This window comes from Chiloscyllium plagiosum, unplaced genomic scaffold (assembly GCF_037043375.1).
Source record: "Chiloscyllium plagiosum isolate Xiang-an unplaced genomic scaffold, Cpla_swu_hap1 HiC_scaffold_4, whole genome shotgun sequence".
Classification (NCBI taxonomy): Eukaryota; Metazoa; Chordata; class Chondrichthyes; order Orectolobiformes; family Hemiscylliidae; genus Chiloscyllium; species Chiloscyllium plagiosum.
Window position 1 is genome coordinate 147,191,194 of NW_028270142.1, and position 21,825 is coordinate 147,213,018.

General features: G+C 55.6%; 1 protein-coding gene across 1 annotated transcript in view; it reads left to right on the forward strand.

Annotated features, from left to right (window-relative positions):
• Nucleotides 1-21,825, forward strand: part of LOC148150501 (dynein regulatory complex subunit 11-like) — a 47,266-nt gene that overhangs the window by 10,884 nt on the left and 14,557 nt on the right. Inside the window, exon 3 of the mRNA XM_087985886.1 lies at nt 11,515-11,842. Coding sequence (XP_087842012.1) covers nt 11,515-11,842 — 328 coding nt within the window. The remainder of the gene's footprint in view (nt 1-11,514; nt 11,843-21,825) is intronic.

Genomic DNA, 21,825 nt, shown 5'->3' on the forward strand with positions numbered 1-21,825 from the left:
GAGGCTCAGTGCTGAGGGAACGCAGCACTATCAGAGGGTCACTGCTGATGGAGAGCCGTACTGTCGGAGGGTCAGTGCTGCGGGAGTGCCGCACTGTCGGAGGGTCGGTGCTGAGGGGGTGACGCACTGTCGGAGGGTCAGTGCTGAGGGAGTGGGCACTATCGGAGGGTCAGTGCTGAGGGAGTGGGCACTATCGGAGGGTCAGTGCTGAGGGAGACGGCACTATCGGAGGGTCAGTGCTGAGGGAGTGGGCACTGTCAGACGGTCAGTGCTGAGGGACTGCTGCACTGTCAGAGGGTCAGTGCTGAGGGAGTGCTGCACTGTCAGAGGGTCAGAGCTGAGGGAGAGCCGCACTGTCTGAGGGTCAGTGCTGAGGGAGTGACGCTCTGTGGGAGGGTCAGTGCTGAGGGAGTGCCGCACTGTCAGAGGGTCGGTGCTGAGGGAGTGGGCACTATCAGAGGGTCGGTGCTGAGGGAGTGGGCACTGTCAGAGGGTCAGTGCTGAGGGAGTGCTGCACTGTCGGAGGGTCAGTGCTGAGGGAGCGCCGCATTGTCAGAGGGTCAGTGCTGAGGGAGTGCCGCACTGTCGGAGGGTCGGTGCTGATGGGGTGACGCACTGTCGGAGGGTCAGTTCTGAGGGAGCACCGCACTGTCGGAGGGTCAGTGCTGAGGGAACGCCGCTCTGTCGGAGGGTCAGTGCTGAGGGGGTGAAGCACTGTCAGCGGGTCAGTGCTGAGGGAGTGGGCACTGTCGGAGGGTCAGTTCTGAGGGAGCACCGCACTGTCGGAGGGTCAGTGCTGAGGGAGCGCCGCACTGTCTGAGGGTCAGTGCTGAGGGAGTGTCACACTGTCGGAGGGTCAGTGCTGAGGGAGTGCTGCACTGTCAGAGGGTCAGTGCTGAGGGAGCGCCGCACTGTCTGAGGGTCAGTGCTGAGGGAGTGCCGCTCTGTGGGAGGGTCAGTGCTGAGGGAGTGCCGCACTGTCGGAGGGTCGGTGCTGAGGGAGTGCCGCACTATCGGAGGGTCAGTGCTGAGGGAGTGGGCACTGTCGGAGGGTCGGTGCTGAGGGAGTGCCGCACTGTCAGAGGCTCATTGCTGAGGGAACGCCGCACTGTCACAGGGTCAGTTCTGAGGGAACGCAGCACTATCGGAGGGTCACTGCTGATGGAGAGCCGTACTGTCGGAGGGTCAGTGCTGCGGGAGTGCCGCACTGTCGGAGGGTCGGTGCTGAGGGGGTGACGCACTGTCGGAGGGTCAGTGCTGAGGGAGTGGGCACTATCGGAGGGTCAGTGCTGAGGGAGTGCCGCACTGTCAGAGGGTCAGTGCTGAGGGAGTGCTGCACTGTCGGAGGGTCAGTGCTGAGGGAGCGCCGCATTGTCAGAGGGTCAGTGCTGAGGGAGTGTCACACTGTCGGAGGGTCAGTGCTGAGGGAGTGCGGCACTGTCGGAGGGTCAGTGCTGAGGGAGCGCCGCACTGTCTGAGGGTCAGTGCTGAGGGAGTGCCGCTCTGTGGGAGGGTCAGTGCTGAGGGAGTGCCGCACTGTCAGAGGGTCGGTGCTGAGGGAGTGGGCACTATCAGAGGGTCGGTGCTGAGGGAGTGCCGCACTGTCGGAGGTTCGGTGCTGAGGGAGTGCCGCACTATCGGAGGGTCAGTGCTGAGGGAGTGCCGCACTGTCGGAGGGTCAGTGCTGAGGGAGTGCCGCACTATCGGAGGGTCGGTGCTGAGGGAGTGCCGCACTGTCGGAGGGTCAGTGCTGAGGGAGTGCCGCACTGTCGGAGGTTCGGTGCTGAGGGAGTGCCGCACTATCGGAGGGTCAGTGCTGAGGGAGTGCCGCACTGTCGGAGGGTCAGTGCTGAGGGAGTGCCGCACTGTCGGAGGGTCGGTGCTGAGGGATTGCCGCACTGTCGGAGGGTCAGTGCTGAGGGGGTGACGCACTGTCGGAGGGTCAGTGCTGAGGGAGTGGGCACTGTCAGAGGGTCAGTGCTGAGGGAGTGCCACACTGTCGGAGGGTCGGTGCTGAGGGGGTGAAGCACTGTCAGCGGGTCAGTGCTGAGGGAGCACCGCACTGTCGGAGGGTCAGTGCTGAGGGAGCACCGCACTGTCGGAGGGTCAGTGCTGAGGGAGTGCCGCACTGTCGGAGGGTCAGTGCTGAGGGGGTGAAGCACTGTCAGCGGGTCAGTGCTGAGGGAGTGGGCACTGTCGGAGGGTCGGTGCTGAGGGGGTGAAGCACTGTCAGCGGGTCAGTGCTGAGGGAGTGGGCACTGTCGGAGGGTCAGTTCTGAGGGAGCACCGCACTGTCGGAGGGTCAGTGCTGAGGGAGCGCCGCACTGTCTGAGGGTCAGTGCTGAGGGAGTGTCACACTGTCGGAGGGTCAGTGCTGAGGGAGTGCTGCACTGTCGGAGTGTCAGTGCTGAGGGAGCGCCGCACTGTCTGAGGGTCAGTGCTGAGGGGGTGACGCACTGTCGGAGGGTCAGTGCTGAGGGAGTGGGCACTATCGGAGGGTCAGTGCTGAGGGAGTGGGCACTGTCGGAGGGTCAGTGCTGAGGGAGACGGCACTATCGGAGGGTCAGTGCTGAGGGAGTGGGCACTGTCAGACGGTCAGTGCTGAGGGACTGCTGCACTGTCAGAGGGTCAGTGCTGAGGGAGTGCTGCACTGTCAGAGGGTCAGAGCTGAGGGAGAGCCGCACTGTCTGAGGGTCAGTGCTGAGGGAGTGCCGCTCTGTGGGAGGGTCAGTGCTGAGGGAGTGCCGCACTGTCAGATGGTCGGTGCTGAGGGAGTGGGCACTATCAGAGGGTCGGTGCTGAGGGAGTGGGCACTGTCAGAGGGTCAGTGCTGAGGGAGTGCTGCAATGTCGGAGGGTCAGTGCTGAGGGAGCGCCGCATTGTCAGATGGTCGGTGCTGAGGGAGTGGGCACTATCAGAGGGTCGGTGCTGAGGGAGTGGGCACTGTCAGAGGGTCGGTGCTGATGGGGTGACGCACTGTCGGAGGGTCAGTTCTGAGGGAGTGCCGCACTGTCGGAGGGTCAGTTCTGAGGGAGCACCGCACTGTCGGAGGGTCAGTGCTGAGGGAGTGCCACACTGTCTGAGGGTCAGTGCTGAGGGAGTGTCACACTGTCGGAGGGTCAGTTCTGAGGGAGCACCGCACTGTCGGAGGGTCAGTGCTGAGGGAGTGGGCACTGTCGGAGGGTCAGTTCTGAGGGAGCACCGCACTGTCGGAGGGTCAGTGCTGAGGGAGTGTCACACTGTCGGAGGGTCAGTGCTGAGGGAGTGCTGCACTGTCGGAGGGTCAGTGCTGAGGGAGCACCGCACTGTCTGAGGGTCAGTGCTGAGGGAGCGCCGCACTGTCAGAGGGTCGGTGCTGAGGGACTGGGCTCTATCGGAGGGTCAGTGCTGAGGGAGTGCCGCACTGTCGGAGGGTCGGTGCTGAGGGAGTGCCGCACTATCGGAGGGTCAGTGCTGAGGGAGTGGGCACTGTCGGAGGGTCGGTGCTGAGGGAGTGCCGCACTGTCAGAGGCTCAGTGCTGAGGGAACGCCGCACTGTCACAGGGTCAGTTCTGAGGGAACGCAGCACTATCGGAGGGTCACTGCTGATGGAGAGCCGTACTGTCGGAGGGTTGGTGCTGCGGGAGTGCCGCACTGTCGGAGGGTCGGTGCTGAGGGGGTGACGCACTGTCGGAGGGTCAGTGCTGAGGGAGTGGGCACTATCGGAGGGTCAGTGCTGAGGGAGTGCCGCACTGTCAGAGGGTCAGTGCTGAGGGTGTGCTGCACTGTCGGAGGGTCAGTGCTGAGGGAGCGCCGCATTGTCAGAGGGTCAGTGCTGAGGGAGTGTCACACTGTCGAAGGGTCAGTGCTGAGGGAGCGCCGCACTGTCTGAGGGTCAGTGCTGAGGGAGTGCCGCTCTGTGGGAGGGTCAGTGCTGAGGGAGTGCCGCACTGTCAGAGGGTCGGTGCTGAGGGAGTGCCGCACTGTCGGAGGGTCGGTGCTGAGGGAGTGCCGCACTATCGGAGGGTCAGTGCTGAGGGAGTCGGCACTATCAGAGGGTCGGTGCTGAGGGAGTGCCGCACTGTCGGAGGGTCGGTGCTGAGGGATTGCCGCACTGTCGGAGGGTCGGTGCTGAGGGAGTGCCGCACTATCGGAGGGTCAGTGCTGAGGGAGTGGGCACTATCGGAGGGTCGGTGCTGAGGGAGTGCCGCACTGTCGGAGGGTCGGTGCTGAGGGAGTGCCGCACTGTCAGAGGCTCAGTGCTGAGGGAACGCAGCACTATCGGAGGGTCACTGCTGATGGAGAGCCGTACTGTCGGACGGTCAGTGCTGAGGGGGTGACGCACTGTCGGAGGGTCAGTGCTGAGGGAGTGGGCACTGTCGGAGGGTCAGTGCTGAGGGAGTGCCACACTGTCGGAGGGTCAGTGCTGAGGGGGTGAAGCACTGTCAGCGGGTCAATGCTGAGGGAGCACCGCACTGTCGGAGGGTCAGTGCTGAGGGAGCACCGCACTGTCGGAGGGTCAGTGCTGAGGGAGTGCCGCACTGTCGGAGGGTCAGTGCTGAGGGGGTGAAGCACTGTCAGCGGGTCAATGCTGAGGGAGCACCGCACTGTCGGAGGGTCAGTGCTGAGGGAGCACCGCACTGTCGGAGGGTCAGTGCTGAGGGAGTGCCGCACTGTCGGAGGGTCAGTGCTGAGGGAGTGGGCACTGTCGGAGGGTCAGTGCTGAGGGAACGCCGCACTGTCGGAGGGTCGGTGCTGAGGGGGTGAAGCACTGTCAGCGGGTCAATGCTGAGGGAGCACCGCACTGTCGGAGGGTCAGTGCTGAGGGAGCACCGCACTGTCGGAGGGTCAGTGCTGAGGGAGCGCCGCACTGTCTGAGGGTCAGTGCTAAGGGAGTGCTGCACTGTCGGAGGGTCGGTGCTGAGGGAGTGCCGCACTATCGGAGGGTCAGTGCTGAGGGAGTGGGCACTATCGGAGGGTCGGTGCTGAGGGAGTGCCGCACTGTCGGAGGGTCGGTGCTGAGGGAGTGCCGCACTGTCGGAGGGTTGGTGCTGAGGGAGTGCCGCACTGTCATAGGCTCAGTGCTGAGGGAACGCCGCACTGTCGGAGGGTCAGTGCTGAGGGAGTGCTGCACTGTCAGAGGGTCAGTTCTGAGGGAACGCAGCACGATCGGAGGGTCACTGCTGATGGAGTGCCGTACTGTCGGAGGGTCAGTGCTGAGGGAGTGCCGCACTGTCGGAGGGTCAGTGCTGAGGGAGTGCCGTACTGTCGGAGGGTCAGTGCTGCGGGAGTGCCGCACTGTCGGAGGGTCGGTGCTGAGGGGGTGACGCACTGTCGGAGGGTCAGTGCTGAGGGAGTGGGCACTATCGGAGGGTCAGTGCTGAGGGAGTGGGCACTATCGGAGGGTCAGTGCTGAGGGAGTGGGCACGATCGGAGGGTCAGTGCTGAGGGAGTGGGCACTGTCAGAGGGTCAGTGCTGAGGGAGTGTCACACTGTCGGAGGGTCAGTGCTGAGGGAGTGCTGCACTGTCGGAGGGTCAGTGCTGAGGGAGCGCCGCACTGTCTGAGGGTCAGTGCTGAGGGAGTGCCGCTCTGTGGGAGGGTCAGTGCTGAGGGAGTGCTGCACTGTCAGAGGGTCAGTGCTGAGGGAGTGCCGCACTATCGGAGGGTCAGTGCTGAGGGAGTGGGCACTATCGGAGGGTCGGTGCTGAGGGAACGCAGCACTGTCGGAGGGTCGGTGCTGAGGGAGTGCCGCACTGTCACAGGGTCAGTTCTGAGGGAGTGCTGCACTGTCGGAGGGTCAGTGCTGAGGGAGTGCTGCACTGTCGGAGGGTCAGTGCTGAGGGAGTGCCGCACTGTCGGAGGGTCAGTGCTGAGGGAGTGCTGCACTGTCGGAGGGTCAGTGCTGAGGGAGTGCTGCACTGTCAGAGGGTCAGTTCTGAGGGAGCGCCGCACTGTCGGAGGGTCAGTGCTGAGGGAGTGCCGCACTGTCGGAGGGTCAGTGCTGAGGGAGTGCCGCACTTTCGGAGGGTCAGTGCTGAGGGAGTGCCGCACTGTTGGAGGGTCGGTGCTGAGGGATTGCCGCACTGTCGGAGGGTCGGTGCTGAGGGAACACCACACTATCGGAGGGTCAGTGCTGAGGGAGTGCCGCACTGTCGGAGGGTCGGTGCTGAGGGGGTGACGCACTGTCGGAGGGTCAGTGCTGAGGGAGTGGGCACTATCGGAGGGTCAGTGCTGAGGGAGTGCCGCACTGTCAGAGGGTCAGTGCTGAGGGAGTGCTGCACTGTCGGAGGGTCAGTGCTGAGGGAGCGCCGCATTGTCAGAGGGTCAGTGCTGAGGGAGTGCTGCACTGTCAGAGGGTCAGTGCTCAGGGAGTGGGCACTATCGGAGGGTCAGTGCTGATGGAGTGGGCACTGTCAGAGGGTCAGTGCTGAGGGAGTGCTGCACTGTCGGAGGGTCAGTGCTGAGGGAGTGCCGCACTGTCAGAGGGTCAGTGCTGAGGGAGCGCCGCACTGTCGGAGGGTCAGTGCTGAGGGAGTGCTGCACTGTCGGAGTGTCAGTGCTGAGGGAGTGCCGCACTGTCAGAGGGTCAGTGCTGAGGTAGTGCTGCACTGTCAGAGGGTCAGTGCTGAGGTAGTGCCACACTTTCGGAGGGTCAGTGCTGTGGGAGTGCTGCACTGTCAGCGGGTCAGTGCTGAGGGAGTGGGCACTATCGGAGGTCGGTGCTGAGGGGGTGGGCACTATCGGAGGGTCAGTGCTGAGGGAGTGCCGCACTGTCGGAGGGTCAGTGCTGAGGGAGTGCTGCACTGTCGGAGGGTCAGTGCTGAGGGAGTGCCGCACTGTCGGATGGTCAGTTCTGAGGGAGCGCCGCACTGTCGGAGGGTCAGTGCTGTGGGTTTGCCGCACTGTCGGAGGGTCAGTGCTGAGGGAGTGCCGCACTTTCGGAGGGTCAGTGCTGAGGGAGTGCCGCACTGTTGGAGGGTCGGTGCTGAGGGAACACCACACTATCGGAGGGTCAGTGCTGAGGGAGTGCCGCACTGTCGGAGGGTCGGTGCTGAGGGGGTGACGCACTGTCGGAGGGTCAGTGCTGAGGGAGTGGGCACTATCGGAGGGTCAGTGCTGAGGGAGTGCCGCACTGTCAGAGGGTCAGTGCTGAGGGAGTGCTGCACTGTCGGAGGGTCAGTGCTGAGGGAGCGCCGCATTGTCAGAGGGTCAGTGCTGAGGGAGTGCTGCACTGTCAGAGGGTCAGTGCTCAGGGAGTGGGCACTATCGGAGGGTCAGTGCTGATGGAGTGGGCACTGTCGGAGGGTCAGTGCTGAGGGAGTGCCGCACTGTCAGAGGGTCAGTGCTGAGGGAGCGCCGCACTGTCGGAGGGTCAGTGCTGAGGGAGCGCCGCACTGTCGGAGTGTCAGTGCTGAGGGAGTGCCGCACTGTCGGAGTGTCAGTGCTGAGGGAGTGCCGCACTGTCGGAGGGTCAGTGCTGAGGGAGTGCCGCACTGTCGGAGGGTTAGTGCTGAGGGAGTGCCGCACTGTCTGAGGGTCAGTGCTGAGGGAGTGCCACACTGTCGGAGGGTCAGTGCTGAGGGAGTCCCATACTACCCGAGGGTCAGTGCTAAGGGAGTGCCGCACTGTCGGAGGGTCAGTGCTGAGGAAGTGGGCACCATCGGAGGGTCAATGCTGAGGGAGTGCCATACTACCGGAGTGTCAGTGCTGAGGGAGTGCCGCACTGTCGGAGGGTCAGTGCTGAGGGAGTGGGCACAGTCAGAGGGTCAGTGCTGAGGGAGTGGGCACTGTCAGAGGGTCAGTGCTGAGGGAGTGCTGCACTGTCGGAGGGTCAGTGCTGAGGGAGTGCCGCACTGTCAGAGGGTCAGTGCTGAGGGAGCGCTGCACTGTCGGAGGGTCAGTGCTGAGGGAGTGCCGCACTGTCAGAGGGTCAGTGCTGAGGGAGCGCCGCACTGTCGGAGGGTCAGTGCTGAGGGAGTGCCGCACTGTCGGAGGGTCAGTGCTGAGGGAGCGCCGCACTGTCGGAGGGTCAGTGCTGAGGGAGCGCCGCACTGTCGGAGGGTGAGTGCTGAGGGAGTGCCGCACTGTCGGAGGATCAGTGCTGAGGGAGTGCCGCACTGTCGGAGGGTCAGTGCTGAGGGAGTGCCGCACTGTCGGAGTGTCAGTGCTGAGGGAGTGCCGCACTGTCAGAGGGTCAGTGCTGAGGTAGTGCTCCACTGTCTGAGGGTCAGTGCTGAGGGAGTGCTGCACTGTCGGAGGGTCAGTGCTGAGGTAGTGCTGCACTGTCTGAGGGTCAGTGCTGAGGGAGTGCCACACTGTCGGAGGGTCAGTGCTGAGGGAGTGCCGCACTGTCGGAGGGTCAGTGCTGAGGAAGTGGGCACCATCGGAGGGTCAATGCTGAGGGAGTGCCATACTACCGGAGTGTCAGTGCTGAGGGAGTGCCGCACTGTCGGAGGGTCAGTGCTGAGGGAGTGCGCACTGTCGGAGGGTCAGTGCTGAGGGAGTGGGCACTGTCGGAGGGTCAGTGCTGAGGGAGTGCCGCACTGTCTGAGGGTCAGTGCTGAGGGAGTGGGCACTGTCGGAGGGTCAGTGCTGAGGGAGTGGCGCACTGTCGGAGGGTCAGTGCTGAGGGAGTGCCGCACTGTCTGAGGGTCAGTGATGAGGGAGTGCCGCACTGTCGGAGGGTCAGTGCTGAGGGAGTGGGCACTGTCGGAGGGTCAGTGCTGAGGGAGTGGCGCACTGTCGGAGGGTCAGTGCTGAGGGAGTGCCGCACTGTCTGAGGGTCAGTGATGAGGGAGTGCCGCACTGTCGGAGGGTCAGTGCTGAGGGAGTGGGCACTGTCGGAGGGTCAGTGCTGAGGGAGTGGGCACTGTCGGAGGATCAGTGCTGAGGGTGTGGGCACTGTCGGAGGGTCAGTGCTGAGGGAGTGGGCACTGTCGGAGGGTCAGTGCTGAGGGAGTGCCGCACTGTCTGAGGGTCAGTGATGAGGGAGTGCCGCACTGTCGGATGGTCAGTGCTGAGGGAGAGCTGCACTGTCGGAGGGTCAGTGCTGAGGGAGAGCTGCACTGTCGGAGGGTCAGTGCTGAGGGAGAGCTGCAATGCACTCTTCCTGTCACATACCTTTGGACTCATAGAGATGTACAGCATGGAAACTGACCCTTCGGTCCAACCCGTCCATGCTGACCAGATATCCCAACCCAATCTAGACCCACCTGCCAGCACCCGGCCCATATCCCTCCAAACCCTTCCTATTCATATACCCATCCAAATGCCTCTTAAATGTTGCAATTGTACCAGCCTCCACCACTTCCTCTGGCAGCTCATTCCATACACACACCACCCTCTGTGTGAAAAAGTTGCCTCTTAGGTCTCTTTTATATCTTTCCCCCGTCACCCTAAACCTATGCCCTCTAGTTCTGGTCTCCCTGACCCCAGGGAAAAGACCTTGTCTATCTATCCTATCCATGCGCCTCATGATTTTATAAGGTCACCCCTCAGTCTCCGACGCTCCAGGGAAAACAGCCCCAGCCTGTTCAGCCTCTCCCTGTAGCTCAGATCCTCCAACCCTGGGCAGCTCCAGCGTGTGCCACAATACAGAGTGAACTCTCCCCTACAGTGTGGCTCACCCCGTTCTGTCCCTCATCTGACAGTGTTTGATTGGACAAGACGACATCAGATATTCCTGCAGGTGGACGTTCAGCCCATTGCTCTTGCACCGGTTTTTCCCTCGTGCCAATCTCGAATGTGTCAGTTGAAGCTGCTTTCCCCACATTTGCAGGCACTATATTCCAGCCCCTAACACCTCACTGGGTGAAAATGCTTTGTCTCACATCACCCTTGCTTCATTTGAACATCACTCTAAATTTATTCCCTCTTGTTGTTCTTTTTACAAGTGGGAATGGCTTCTCCCGATCTACTGTGTCCAACCCTCTCATGGTTTTGAAAACCTCTGTCAGATCTCCTCTCGGCCTTCTTCCCTCCCAGAGAGAAGTCCCAACCTCTTCAATCTCTCCCCATCACTGAAATGTCTCAATCCTGGAACGATCCTTGTAAATCACTTCTGGAATGTCCAGAGCAAATTCACATCTTTCCGACAATGTTGGACCCATCCTACTGCTGTACACATACTCCAGCTGAGCTCCAACAATTCCTTACACTTTGTGCCCCTATTAATGAAGCCAAGGACACTGTGTGCTTTACTAACTGCTCTCTCCCCCTGCCCTATTGCCTTCAATAGTTTGTGACATATACCCCAAGCTCCCTTTAGTCCTGCACCTTGTTTAGAACTGTACCCCGTATTTGATATTGTCTTTCAGGATTATTCTGGCCAAAATCCCTCACCTCACACTTCTCTCCATTGAAGCTCATGGGACACCTATCCACCAGCCCTTCAGCCCATCAAGTCTGTGCCAGTCAAAAACAATCACTGCCACTATTTGAACCCATTTCCCAGTATTTGGCCCATCGCCTTGTATGTATTCGCCCTGTACACGTGCATCTGAAAACATGATGCAGGTTTCTCTCTCCACCAACGTGCAGTGAGTTCCAGACTCCCACCGTACTCTGGAGGGGGGAAGGTTTCCCTCACAATGCCTCTGAACGTCTTGTCCCTAAACATAAATTTCTGCCCTGATCATTGATTTCCCCCATCAAGGGAAGAAGTTCCTCCCTGTCTACCTGTCCTGTGTCTCCCATCATTTTCTTCATCTCAATCATGTCCCCTCTCAACCCCCTTCTGCTCCAAAGAAAATAACCCAGTCTGTCCAATCTCTCTTCATCACTGAAACACTCCAGGCAGGCAGCATCCTGATAACTCTTCTCTGCACCCTCTCCAATGCTATCACATCCCTCCTATAATGTGGATTCCAGAACTGCACACAGTACTCTCGCTGTGCTCTAACCAATGATTAAACAGTTCCAGCATCACCCTCTGCTGTTAAACTCCATGCCTCAGCTAATAACAGCAACACTTCTATATGCCTTTGTAACTACTTTACCCACCTGCCCTGAAACCTTAAGGGACCACTGTACATGCTCACCAAGGCCCCTCTGATCCTCGGTCCTTCCCCCAGGGGGCTATCGATCACCATGTATTCTGCCTTGTCTGTCCTGCCCAACTGCATCACCTCGTAATTATCCTGGTTAAATTCCATTTGCTGCTGATCTAATTCCCTCCATAATCTCAGACAATCAACATACTGCCACCCTCCAATGTTCAGGTCATCTGTGATGATGCCACTATAGTCTCCTCCTCCCCTCCCATACAGCAGACTCCCCCCCCCCTCTCTCCCACCCCCACAACGTCCCCTGCACGGTTACCTCCCCCCGGACCCCGATAGGACCCAGGTCGGATGGGGTGTAGCTGTTTGAAAAGGTGTGGTCTTTGGTGTGACGTGGTGTTCTGGTCAGTGTGCCAGGGAGAGTTTAGTTGCTGCCTGGGGAGCAGGAACATGGGGCTCTGCAAGGCTGGGTTTTGCTGATGGAACCTCAGTTTGCTGCTGGTTTCTAACAGAGATCTGTGTCCCCCCCTCAGCACCTACAACCAGCTCTGGCTAAAAGCTCAAAACAGCCTGAATGATATTCTCCAGCTGGAGGCTGCCAGTTCGGCACTGGACATTACCAAAGACACTGCGGCCTATTCCCGGTTCCAGAACAACCTCTACATCAAATACATCCGGATATTCCGCAAACTGGAAATTATCCAGGATCAGATCGCTCATCCTCAGAAATGGAAGGTGGTGGACATTCTCCTGGAGGGAGTAATGGGTCGTATTCTCGAGGTACGCAGGGAGATGGTCGATAAAGGACTCTCCGAGTTTCACTTCATGGACGATGTGATCCAGGACCTGAAACTGACACCGGTGCGTAAGGGTAGCATGGGATCTTCCTGTGTCATTGTCAGCCTCTCACCTCAATGGACCAATCTATTTGTCTGGCTGTTTACCCCAGTTAGCCTGTACTCCAGGGTCTCTCTGTAAGTACATGGCTTATCTCTCTGGCTCTCTTCAGGTCTGTCTGTTTTCTTGTATTTGTTCATGGGATCTGGCTGTTGTTGGCTCAATCAGCATTGATTGCCTGTCCCCCGTTAGCTCAGACTCAGTTCACAGTAAAGCACATTGCTGTGTGTCTGGAGTCACATGTAGGCCAGACCAGGTAAGGACATTAGTGAACCAGAGGGATTTTTACCATGTTTGACACGGCTTATACAGTCAGCATTAGATTAGTCCAGAGACCACTCAGCATAGGAGCAGACTGGTCATTCAGCCCATTGAGGTCATGGCTGACCTGACCTTCCTGGCTGTTCCCCAATAACCCTTGATTCCCTCACGGATTAAAAATCTCACTCTCTCAGCCTTAATATCCAGCCTCTGAGGTAAAGATTCACTCCCCGGAGAGAAGGAATTCCTCCCCATCTTTGTCTTAAATGAGCGACTCCTTACTCAGAGGGGATGCCCTCTACCCCTGGATTCTCCCACACGAGGGAACAATCTCTCCACATCTCCCTCTGATTCTGGATTCTCCATATCTCCTCAGTCAAGTCCCCTAAGGATAAGCCATCTTCAATCATCTCCCCTCTCATTCGTCCAAACTCCAATGAGTTCAGGCCTGACCACTCAACCTCTCCTCATAAGGAAGTCCTTGGGCAGTACCTTATTAAACACTTAGGATTTTATTGTACCTTCCACAGCAGAATTCAAAGCCAGCTCCTTAAAACATTGGCATGGCATTTAGGTTACTGGCTCTGGATGTGGGTTTGCTCGCTGAGCTGGAAGGTTCATTTCCAGACGTTTCGTCACCATACTAGGTAACATCTTCAGTGGGCCTCCAGATGAAGCACTGCTGAAAATTCCTGCTTTCTGTTTATATGTTTGGGTTTCCTTGGGTTAGCGATGTCATTTCCTGTGGTGAAGTCACTTCCTGTTCCTTTTCTCAGGGAGTGGTAGATGGGGTCTAACTTGATGTGTTTGTTGTTAGAGTTCCGGTTGGAATGCAGTGCTTCTAGGAATTCTCGTGCGTGTCCCTGTTTGGCTTGTCCTCGGATGGATGTGTTGTCCCAGTCAAAGTGGTGTCCTTCCTCATCCGTATGTGAGGATAGTAGTAACAAAGATATTACTGGGTCAGTGACAATACAACTGCAGCACTGCCTCCTCACTACTGTGTGTGACTGTGTGACTGTGTGTGACTGTGTATCTGTGTGTGACTGTGTGTCTGTGTGTGACTATGTGTCTGTGTGTGACTGTGTGTGACTCTGTGACTGTGTGTGTCTGTGTGTGACTGTGTGTGTCTGTGTGTGACTATGTGTCTGTGTGTATCTGTGCGTGACTGTGTGTCTGTGTGTGTCTGTGTGTCTGTGTGTGACTCTGTGACTGTGTGTGTCTGTGTGTGACTGTGTGTATCTGTGTGACTGTGTGTGTCTGTGTGTGACTGTGTGTCTGTGTGTGTCTGTGCGTGACTGTGTCTGTGTGTGACTGTGTATCTGTGTGACTGTGTGTGTCTGTGTGTGACTGTGTATCTGTGTGACTGTGTGTGTCTGTGTGTGACTGTGTGACTGTGTGTCTGTGTGTGTCTGTGTGTGACTGTGTATCTGTGTGACTGTGTGTGTCTGTGTGTGACTGTGTGTCTGTGTGTGTCTGTGCGTGACTGTGTCTGTGTGTGACTGTGTATCTGTGTGACTGTGTGTGTCTGTGTGTGACTGTGTATCTGTGTGACTGTGTGTGTCTGTGTGTGACTGTGTGACTGTGTGTCTGTGTGTGTCTGTGCGTGACTGTGTCTGTGTGTGACTGTGTATCTGTGTGACTGTGTGTGACTGTGTGTCTGTGTGTCTGTGCGTGACTGTGTCTGTGTGTGACTCTGTGACTGTGTGTGTCTGTGTGTGACTGTGTGTCTGTGTGTGACTGTGTGTGTCTGTGTGTGACTGTGTGTCTGTGTGTGACTGTGTGTGTCTGTGTGTGACTGTGTGTGTCTGTGTGTGACTGTGTGTGTCTGTGTGTATCTGTGCGTGACTGTGTGTCTGTGTGTCTGTGTGTGACTCTGTGACTGTGTGTGACTCTGTGTCTGTGTGTGACTCTGTCTGTGTGTGACTCTGTGTCTGTGTGTGACTCTGTGACTGTGTGTGACTCTGTGACTGTGTGTGACTGTGTGTCTGTGTGTGACTCTGTGACTGTGTGTGACTGTGTGTCTGTGTGTGTCTGTGTGTGACTGTGTATCTGTGTGTCTGTGTGTGTCTGTGTGTGTCTGTGTGTGTCTGTGCGTGACTGTGCGTGACTGTGTGTGACTGTGTCTGTGTGTGACTGTGTGTCTGTGTGTGACTGTGTGTCTGTGTGTGACTCTGTGACTGTGTGTGACTGTGTGTCTGTGTGTGACTGTGTGTCTGTGTGTGACTGTGTGTGTCTGTGTGTGACTGTGTCTGTGTGTATCTGTGCGTGACTGTGTGTCTGTGTGTGTCTGTGTGTCTGTGTGTGACTCTGTGACTGTGTGTATCTGTGTGACTGTGTGTGTCTGTGTGTGACTGTGTGTCTGTGTGTGACTGTGTATCTGTGTGACTGTGTGTGTCTGTGTGTGACTGTGTGTCTGTGTGTGTCTGTGCGTGACTGTGTCTGTGTGTGACTGTGTATCTGTGTGTGACTCTGTGACTGTGTGTGACTGTGTGTGACTGTGTGTGTCTGTGTGTGTCTGTGTGTGTCTGTGTGTGTCTGTGCGTGACTGTGTCTGTGCGTGACTGTGTCTGTGCGTGACTGTGTCTGTGTGTGACTGTGTATCTGTGTGTATCTGTGTGACTGTGTGTGTCTGTGTGTGACTGTGTGTCTGTGTGTGTCTGTGCGTGACTGTGTCTGTGTGTGACTGTGTATCTGTGTGTGACTCTGTGACTGTGTGTGTCTGTGTGTGTCTGTGTGTGACTGTGTGTCTGTGTGTGACTGTGTCTGTGTGTGACTGTGTCTGTGTGTGACTGTGTATCTGTGTGACTGTGTGTGTCTGTGTGTGACTATGTGTCTGTGTGTATCTGTGCGTGACTGTGTGTCTGTGTGTGTCTGTGTGTCTGTGTGTGACTCTGTGACTGTGTGTGTCTGTGTGTGACTGTGTGTATCTGTGTGACTGTGTGTGTCTGTGTGTGACTGTGTGTCTGTGTGTGTCTGTGCGTGACTGTGTCTGTGTGTGACTGTGTATCTGTGTGTGACTCTGTGACTGTGTGTGACTGTGTGTGACTGTGTGTGTCTGTGTGTGTCTGTGTGTGTCTGTGTGTGTCTGTGTGTGTCTGTGCGTGACTGTGTCTGTGCGTGACTGTGTCTGTGCGTGACTGTGTCTGTGTGTGACTGTGTATCTGTGTGTATCTGTGTGACTGTGTGTGTCTGTGTGTGACTGTGTGTCTGTGTGTGACTGTGTGTGTCTGTGTGTGACTGTGTCTGTGTGTATCTGTGCGTGACTGTGTGTCTGTGTGTGTCTGTGTGTCTGTGTGTGACTCTGTGACTGTGTGTATCTGTGTGACTGTGTGTGTCTGTGTGTGACTGTGTGTCTGTGTGTGACTGTGTATCTGTGTGACTGTGTGTGTCTGTGTGTGACTGTGTGTCTGTGTGTGTCTGTGCGTGACTGTGTCTGTGTGTGACTGTGTATCTGTGTGTGACTCTGTGACTGTGTGTGACTGTGTGTGACTGTGTGTGTCTGTGTGTGTCTGTGTGTGTCTGTGTGTGTCTGTGCGTGACTGTGTCTGTGCGTGACTGTGTCTGTGCGTGACTGTGTCTGTGTGTGACTGTGTATCTGTGTGTATCTGTGTGACTGTGTGTGTCTGTGTGTGACTGTGTGTCTGTGTGTGTCTGTGTGTGACTGTGTATCTGTGTGTGACTCTGTGACTGTGTGTGTCTGTGTGTGTCTGTGTGTGACTGTGTGTCTGTGTGTGACTGTGTCTGTGTGTGACTGTGTCTGTGTGTGACTGTGTATCTGTGTGACTGTGTGTGTCTGTGTGTGACTATGTGTCTGTGTGTATCTGTGCGTGACTGTGTGTCTGTGTGTGTCTGTGTGTCTGTGTGTGACTCTGTGACTGTGTGTGTCTGTGTGTGACTGTGTGTATCTGTGTGACTGTGTGTGTCTGTGTGTGACTGTGTGTCTGTGTGTGTCTGTGCGTGACTGTGTCTGTGTGTGACTGTGTATCTGTGTGACTGTGTGTGTCTGTGTGTGACTGTGTATCTGTGTGACTGTGTGTGTCTGTGTGTGACTGTGTATCTGTGTGACTGTGTGTGTCTGTGTGTGACTGTGTGTCTGTGTGTGTCTGTGTGTGTCTGTGCGTGACTGTGTCTGTGTGTGACTGTGTATCTGTGTGTCTGTGTGTGTCTGTGTGTGACTGTGTGTCTGTGTGTGTCTGTGCGTGACTGTGTCTGTGTGTGACTGTGTGTCTGTGTGTGACTCTGTGACTGTGTGTGTCTGTGTGTGACTGTGTGTGTCTGTGTGTGACTGTGTGTCTGTGTGTGACTGTGTGTCTGTGTGTGACTCTGTGACTGTGTGTGTCTGTGTGTGACTGTGTGTCTGTGTGTGACTGTGTGTGTCTGTGTGTGACTGTGTGTGTCTGTGTATCTGTGCGTGACTGTGTGTCTGTGTGTGTCTGTGTGACTGTGTGTGACTCTGTGTCTGTGTGTGACTCTGTGTCTGTGTGTGACTCTGTGACTGTGTGTGACTGTGTGTCTGTGTGTGACTCTGTGACTGTGTGTGACTGTGTGTCTGTGTGTGTCTGTGTGTGACTGTGTATCTGTGTGACTGTGTATCTGTGTGACTGTGTGTGTCTGTGTGTGTCTGTGTGTGTCTGTGTGTGTCTGTGCGTGTCTGTGCGTGACTGTGTGTGTCTGTGTGTGACTGTGTCTGTGTGTGACTGTGTGTCTGTGTGTGACTGTGTGTCTGTGTGTGACTCTGTGACTGTGTGTCTGTGTGTGTCTGTGTGTGACTGTGTGTCTGTGTGTGACTGTGTGTCTGTGTGTGTCTGTGTGTGACTGTGTGTCTGTGTGTATCTGTGCGTGACTGTGTGTCTGTGTGTGTCTGTGTGTCTGTGTGTGACTCTGTGACTGTGTGTATCTGTGTGACTGTGTGTGTCTGTGTGTGACTGTGTGTCTGTGTGTGACTGTGTATCTGTGTGACTGTGTGTGTCTGTGTGTGACTGTGTGTCTGTGTGTGTCTGTGCGTGACTGTGTCTGTGTGTGACTGTGTATCTGTGTGTGACTGTGTATCTGTGTGTGACTGTGTGACTGTGTGTGTCTGTGTGTGTCTGTGTGTGTCTGTGTGTGTCTGTGTGTGTCTGTGTGTGTCTGTGCGTGTCTGTGTGTGTCTGTGTGTGTCTGTGCGTGACTGTGTCTGTGCGTGACTGTGTCTGTGTGTGACTGTGTATCTGTGTGTATCTGTGTGACTGTGTGTGTCTGTGTGTGACTGTGTGTCTGTGTGTGTCTGTGCGTGACTGTGTCTGTGTGTGACTGTGTATCTGTGTGTGACTCTGACTGTGTGTGTCTGTGTGTGTCTGTGTGTGACTGTGTGTCTGTGTGTGTCTGTGTGTGACTGTGTCTGTGTGTGACTGTGTCTGTGTGTGACTGTGTATCTGTGTGACTGTGTGTGACTGTGTGTGTCTGTGTGTGACTGTGTGTCTGTGTGTGTCTGTGCGTGACTCTGTGTCTGTGTGTGACTCTGTGTCTGTGTGTGACTCTGTGTCTGTGTGTGACTCTGTGTCTGTGTGTGTCTGTGTGTGTCTGTGTGTGTCTGTGTGTGTCTGTGTGTGTCTGTGTGTGTCTGTGTGTGTCTGTGCGTGACTGTGTCTGTGTGTGACTGTGTATCTGTGTGTGTCTGTGCGTGACTGTGTCTGTGTGTGACTGTGCGTGACTGTGTCTGTGTGTGACTGTGTATCTGTGTGTGACTCTGTATCTGTGTGTGTCTGTGCGTGACTGTGTCTGTGTGTGACTGTGTATCTGTGTGTGTCTGTGTGACTGTGTGTGTCTGTGTGACTGTGTGTGACTGTGTGTGACTGTGTGTGACTGTGTGTGTCTGTGTGTGTCTGTGTGTGACTGTGTGTGTCTGTGTTTGTCTGTGTGTGACTGTGTGTCTGTGTGTGTCTGTGCGTGACTGTGTGTCTGTGTGTGACTCTGTGACTGTGTGTGTCTGTGTGTGTCTGTGTGTGACTGTGTGTGTGTGTGTGACTGTGTGTGTGTGTGTGACTGTGTGTATCTGTGTGACTGTGTGTGTCTGTGTGACTGTGTGTGTCTGTGTGTGACTGTGTGTCTGTGTGTGTCTGTGTGTCTGTGTGTATGTGTGTGTGTCTGTGTGTCTGTGTGTGTGTCTGTGTGTCTGTGTGTGTGTCTGTGTGTGTCTGTGTGTGTCTGTGTGTGTCTGTGTGTCTGTGTGTCTGTGTGTCTGTGTGTGACAGTGTGTGTCTGTGTGTCTGTGTGTCTGTGTGTGTGTCTGTGTGTCTGTGTGTGTGTCTGTGTGTGTGTCTGTGTGTCTGTGTGTATGTGTGTATGTGTGTGTGTCTGTGTGTGTGTGTGTGTGTCTGTGTGTGTGTCTGTGTGTGTGTCTGTGTGTGTCTGTGTGTGACTGTGTATCTGTGTGTGACTCTGTGTCTGTGTGTGACTCTGTGTCTGTGTGTGACTCTGTGTCTGTGTGTGTCTGTGTGTGTCTGTGTGTGTCTGTGTGTGTCTGTGTGTGTCTGTGTGTGTCTGTGTGTGTCTGTGTGTGTCTGTGCGTGACTGTGTCTGTGTGTGACTGTGTATCTGTGTGTGTCTGTGCGTGACTGTGTCTGTGTGTGACTGTGCGTGACTGTGTCTGTGTGTGACTGTGTATCTGTGTGTGACTCTGTATCTGTGTGTGTCTGTGCGTGACTGTGTCTGTGTGTGACTGTGTATCTGTGTGTGTCTGTGTGACTGTGTGTGTCTGTGTGACTGTGTGTGACTGTGTGTGACTGTGTGTGACTGTGTGTGTCTGTGTGTGTCTGTGTGTGACTGTGTGTGTCTGTGTTTGTCTGTGTGTGACTGTGTGTCTGTGTGTGTCTGTGCGTGACTGTGTGTCTGTGTGTGACTCTGTGACTGTGTGTGTCTGTGTGTGTCTGTGTGTGACTGTGTGTGTGTGTGTGACTGTGTGTGTGTGTGTGACTGTGTGTATCTGTGTGACTGTGTGTGTCTGTGTGACTGTGTGTGTCTGTGTGTGACTGTGTGTCTGTGTGTGTCTGTGTGTGTCTGTGCGTGTCTGTGTGTGTCTGTGTGTATCTGTGCGTGACTGTGTGTGTCTGTGTGTGTCTGTGTGTGTCTGTGTGTGTCTGTGTGTGTCTGTGTGTGACTGTGTGTCTGTGTGTCTGTGTGTCTGTGTGTCTGTGTGTCTGTGTGTGACAGTGTGTGTCTGTGTGTGTCTGTGTGTGTCTGTGTGTCTGTGTGTGTGTCTGTGTGTCTGTGTGTATGTGTGTGTGTCTGTGTGTCTGTGTGTCTGTGTGTGTGTCTGTGTGTCTGTGTGTGTGTCTGTGTGTGTCTGTGTGTGTCTGTGTGTGTCTGTGTGTCTGTGTGTCTGTGTGTCTGTGTGTGACAGTGTGTGTCTGTGTGTCTGTGTGTCTGTGTGTGTGTCTGTGTGTCTGTGTGTGTGTCTGTGTGTGTGTCTGTGTGTCTGTGTGTATGTGTGTATGTGTGTGTGTCTGTGTGTGTGTGTGTGTGTCTGTGTGTGTGTCTGTGTGTGTGTCTGTGTGTGTCTGTGTGTGACAGTGTGTGACAGTGTGTGACAGTGTGTGACAGTGTGTGACAGTGTGTGACTGTGTGTGTCTGTGTGTGTCTGTGTATGTCTGTGTGTGTCTGTGTGTATCTGTGTGACTGTGTGTGTCTGTGTGTGACAGTGTGTGTCTGTGTGTGTCTGTGTGTATGTGTGTGTGTCTGTGTGTCTGTGTGTCTGTGTGTATGTGTGTGTGTCTGTGTGTCTGTGTGTGTGTCTGTGTGTGTCTGTGTGTATCTGTGTGACTGTGTGTGTCTGTGTGTGACAGTGTGTCTGTGTGTGACAGTGTGTCTGTGTGTGTGTGTGTCTGTGTGTGTCTGTGTGTGTCTGTGTGTGTATGTGTGTGTGTCTGTGTGTCTGTGTGTCTGTGTGTCTGTGTGTCTGTGTGTGACTGTGTGTGTCTGTGTGTCTGTGTGTATGTGTGTGTGTCTGTGTGTATGTGTGTGTGTCTGTGTGTGTCTGTGTGTGTCTGTGTGTGTCTGTGTGACTGTGTGTGACTGTGTGTGACTGTATGTCTGTGTGACTGTGTGTGACTGTGTGTGACTGTGTGTGACTGTGTGTGACTCTGTGACTGTGTGTGACTCTGTGTGTCTGTGTGTGACTGTGTGTGTCTGTGTGTGACTGTGTGTCTGTGTGTGTCTGTGCGTGACTGTGTGTCTGTGTGTGACTCTGTGACTGTGTGTGTCTGTGTGTGACTGTGTGTATCTGTGTGACTGTGTGTGTCTGTGTGACTGTGTGTGTCTGTGTGACTGTGTGTGTCTGTGTGACTGTGTGTGTCTGTGTGTGACTGTGTGTGACTGTGTGTCTGTGTGTGTCTGTGCGTGACTGTGTGTCTGTGTGTGTCTGTGCGTGACTGTGTGTCTGTGTGTGTCTGTGCGTGACTGTGTGTCTGTGTGTGACTCTGTGACTGTGTGTGTCTGTGTGTGTCTGTGTGTGACTGTGTGTATCTGTGTGACTGTGTGTGTCTGTGTGACTGTGTGTGACTGTGTGTCTGTGTGTGTCTGTGCGTGACTGTGTCTGTGTGTGACTGTGTGTGACTGTGTGTCTGTGTGTGACTCTGTGACTGTGTGTGTCTGTGTATGTCTGTGTATGTCTGTGTGTGTCTGTGTGTGTCTGTGTGTGTCTGTGTGTGACTGTGTGTGTCTGTGTGTGTCTGTGTGTGACTGTGTGTCTGTGCGTGACTGTGTGTCTGTGTGTGTCTGTGCGTGGCTGTGTGTCTGTGTGTGACTCTGTGACTGTGTGTGTCTGTGTGTGACTGTGTGTGTCTGTGTGACTGTGTGTGTCTGTGTGACTGTGTGTGTCTGTGTGACTGTGTGTGTCTGTGTGACTGTGTGTGACTGTGTGTGACTGTGTGTGACTGTGTGTGTCTGTGTGTGTCTGTGTGTGTCTGTGTGTGTCTGTGTGTGTCTGTGTGTGTCTGTGCGTGACTGTGTGTCTGTGTGTGTCTGTGCGTGACTGTGTGTCTGTGTGTGTCTGTGTGTGTCTGTGCGTGACTGTGTGTCTGTGTGTGACTCTGTGACTGTGTGTGTCTGTGTGTGACTGTGTGTATCTGTGTGACTGTGTGTGTCTGTGTGACTGTGTGTGTCTGTGTGACTGTGTGTGTCTGTGTGTGACTGTGTGTGTCTGTGTGTGACTGTGTGTATCTGTGTGACTGTGTGTGTCTGTGTGACTGTGTGTGTCTGTGTGACTGTGTGTGTCTGTGTGTGACTGTGTGTGTCTGTGTGTGACTGTGTGTGTCTGTGTGTGACTGTGTGTCTGTGTGTGTCTGTGCGTGACTGTGTGTCTGTGTGTGACTGTGTATGTCTGTGTGACTGTGTGTGTCTGTGTGACTGTGTGTGTCTGTGTATGTCTGTGTGTGTCTGTGTGTGTGTGTGTGTCTGTGTGTGACAGTGTGTCTGTGTGTGTCTGTGTGTGTCTGTGTGTGTGTGTGTGTGTCTGTGTGTGACAGTGTGTGGCAGTGTGTGTCTGTGTGTGTCTGTGTGTGTCAGTGTGTGTCAGTGTGTGACAGTGTGTGACAGTGTGTGACAGTGTGTGACAGTGTGTGTCTGTGTGTGTCTGTGTGTGTCTGTGTGTGTCTGTGTGTGTCTGTGTGTGTCTGTGTGTGTCTGTGTGACTGTGTGAGACTGTGTGTCTG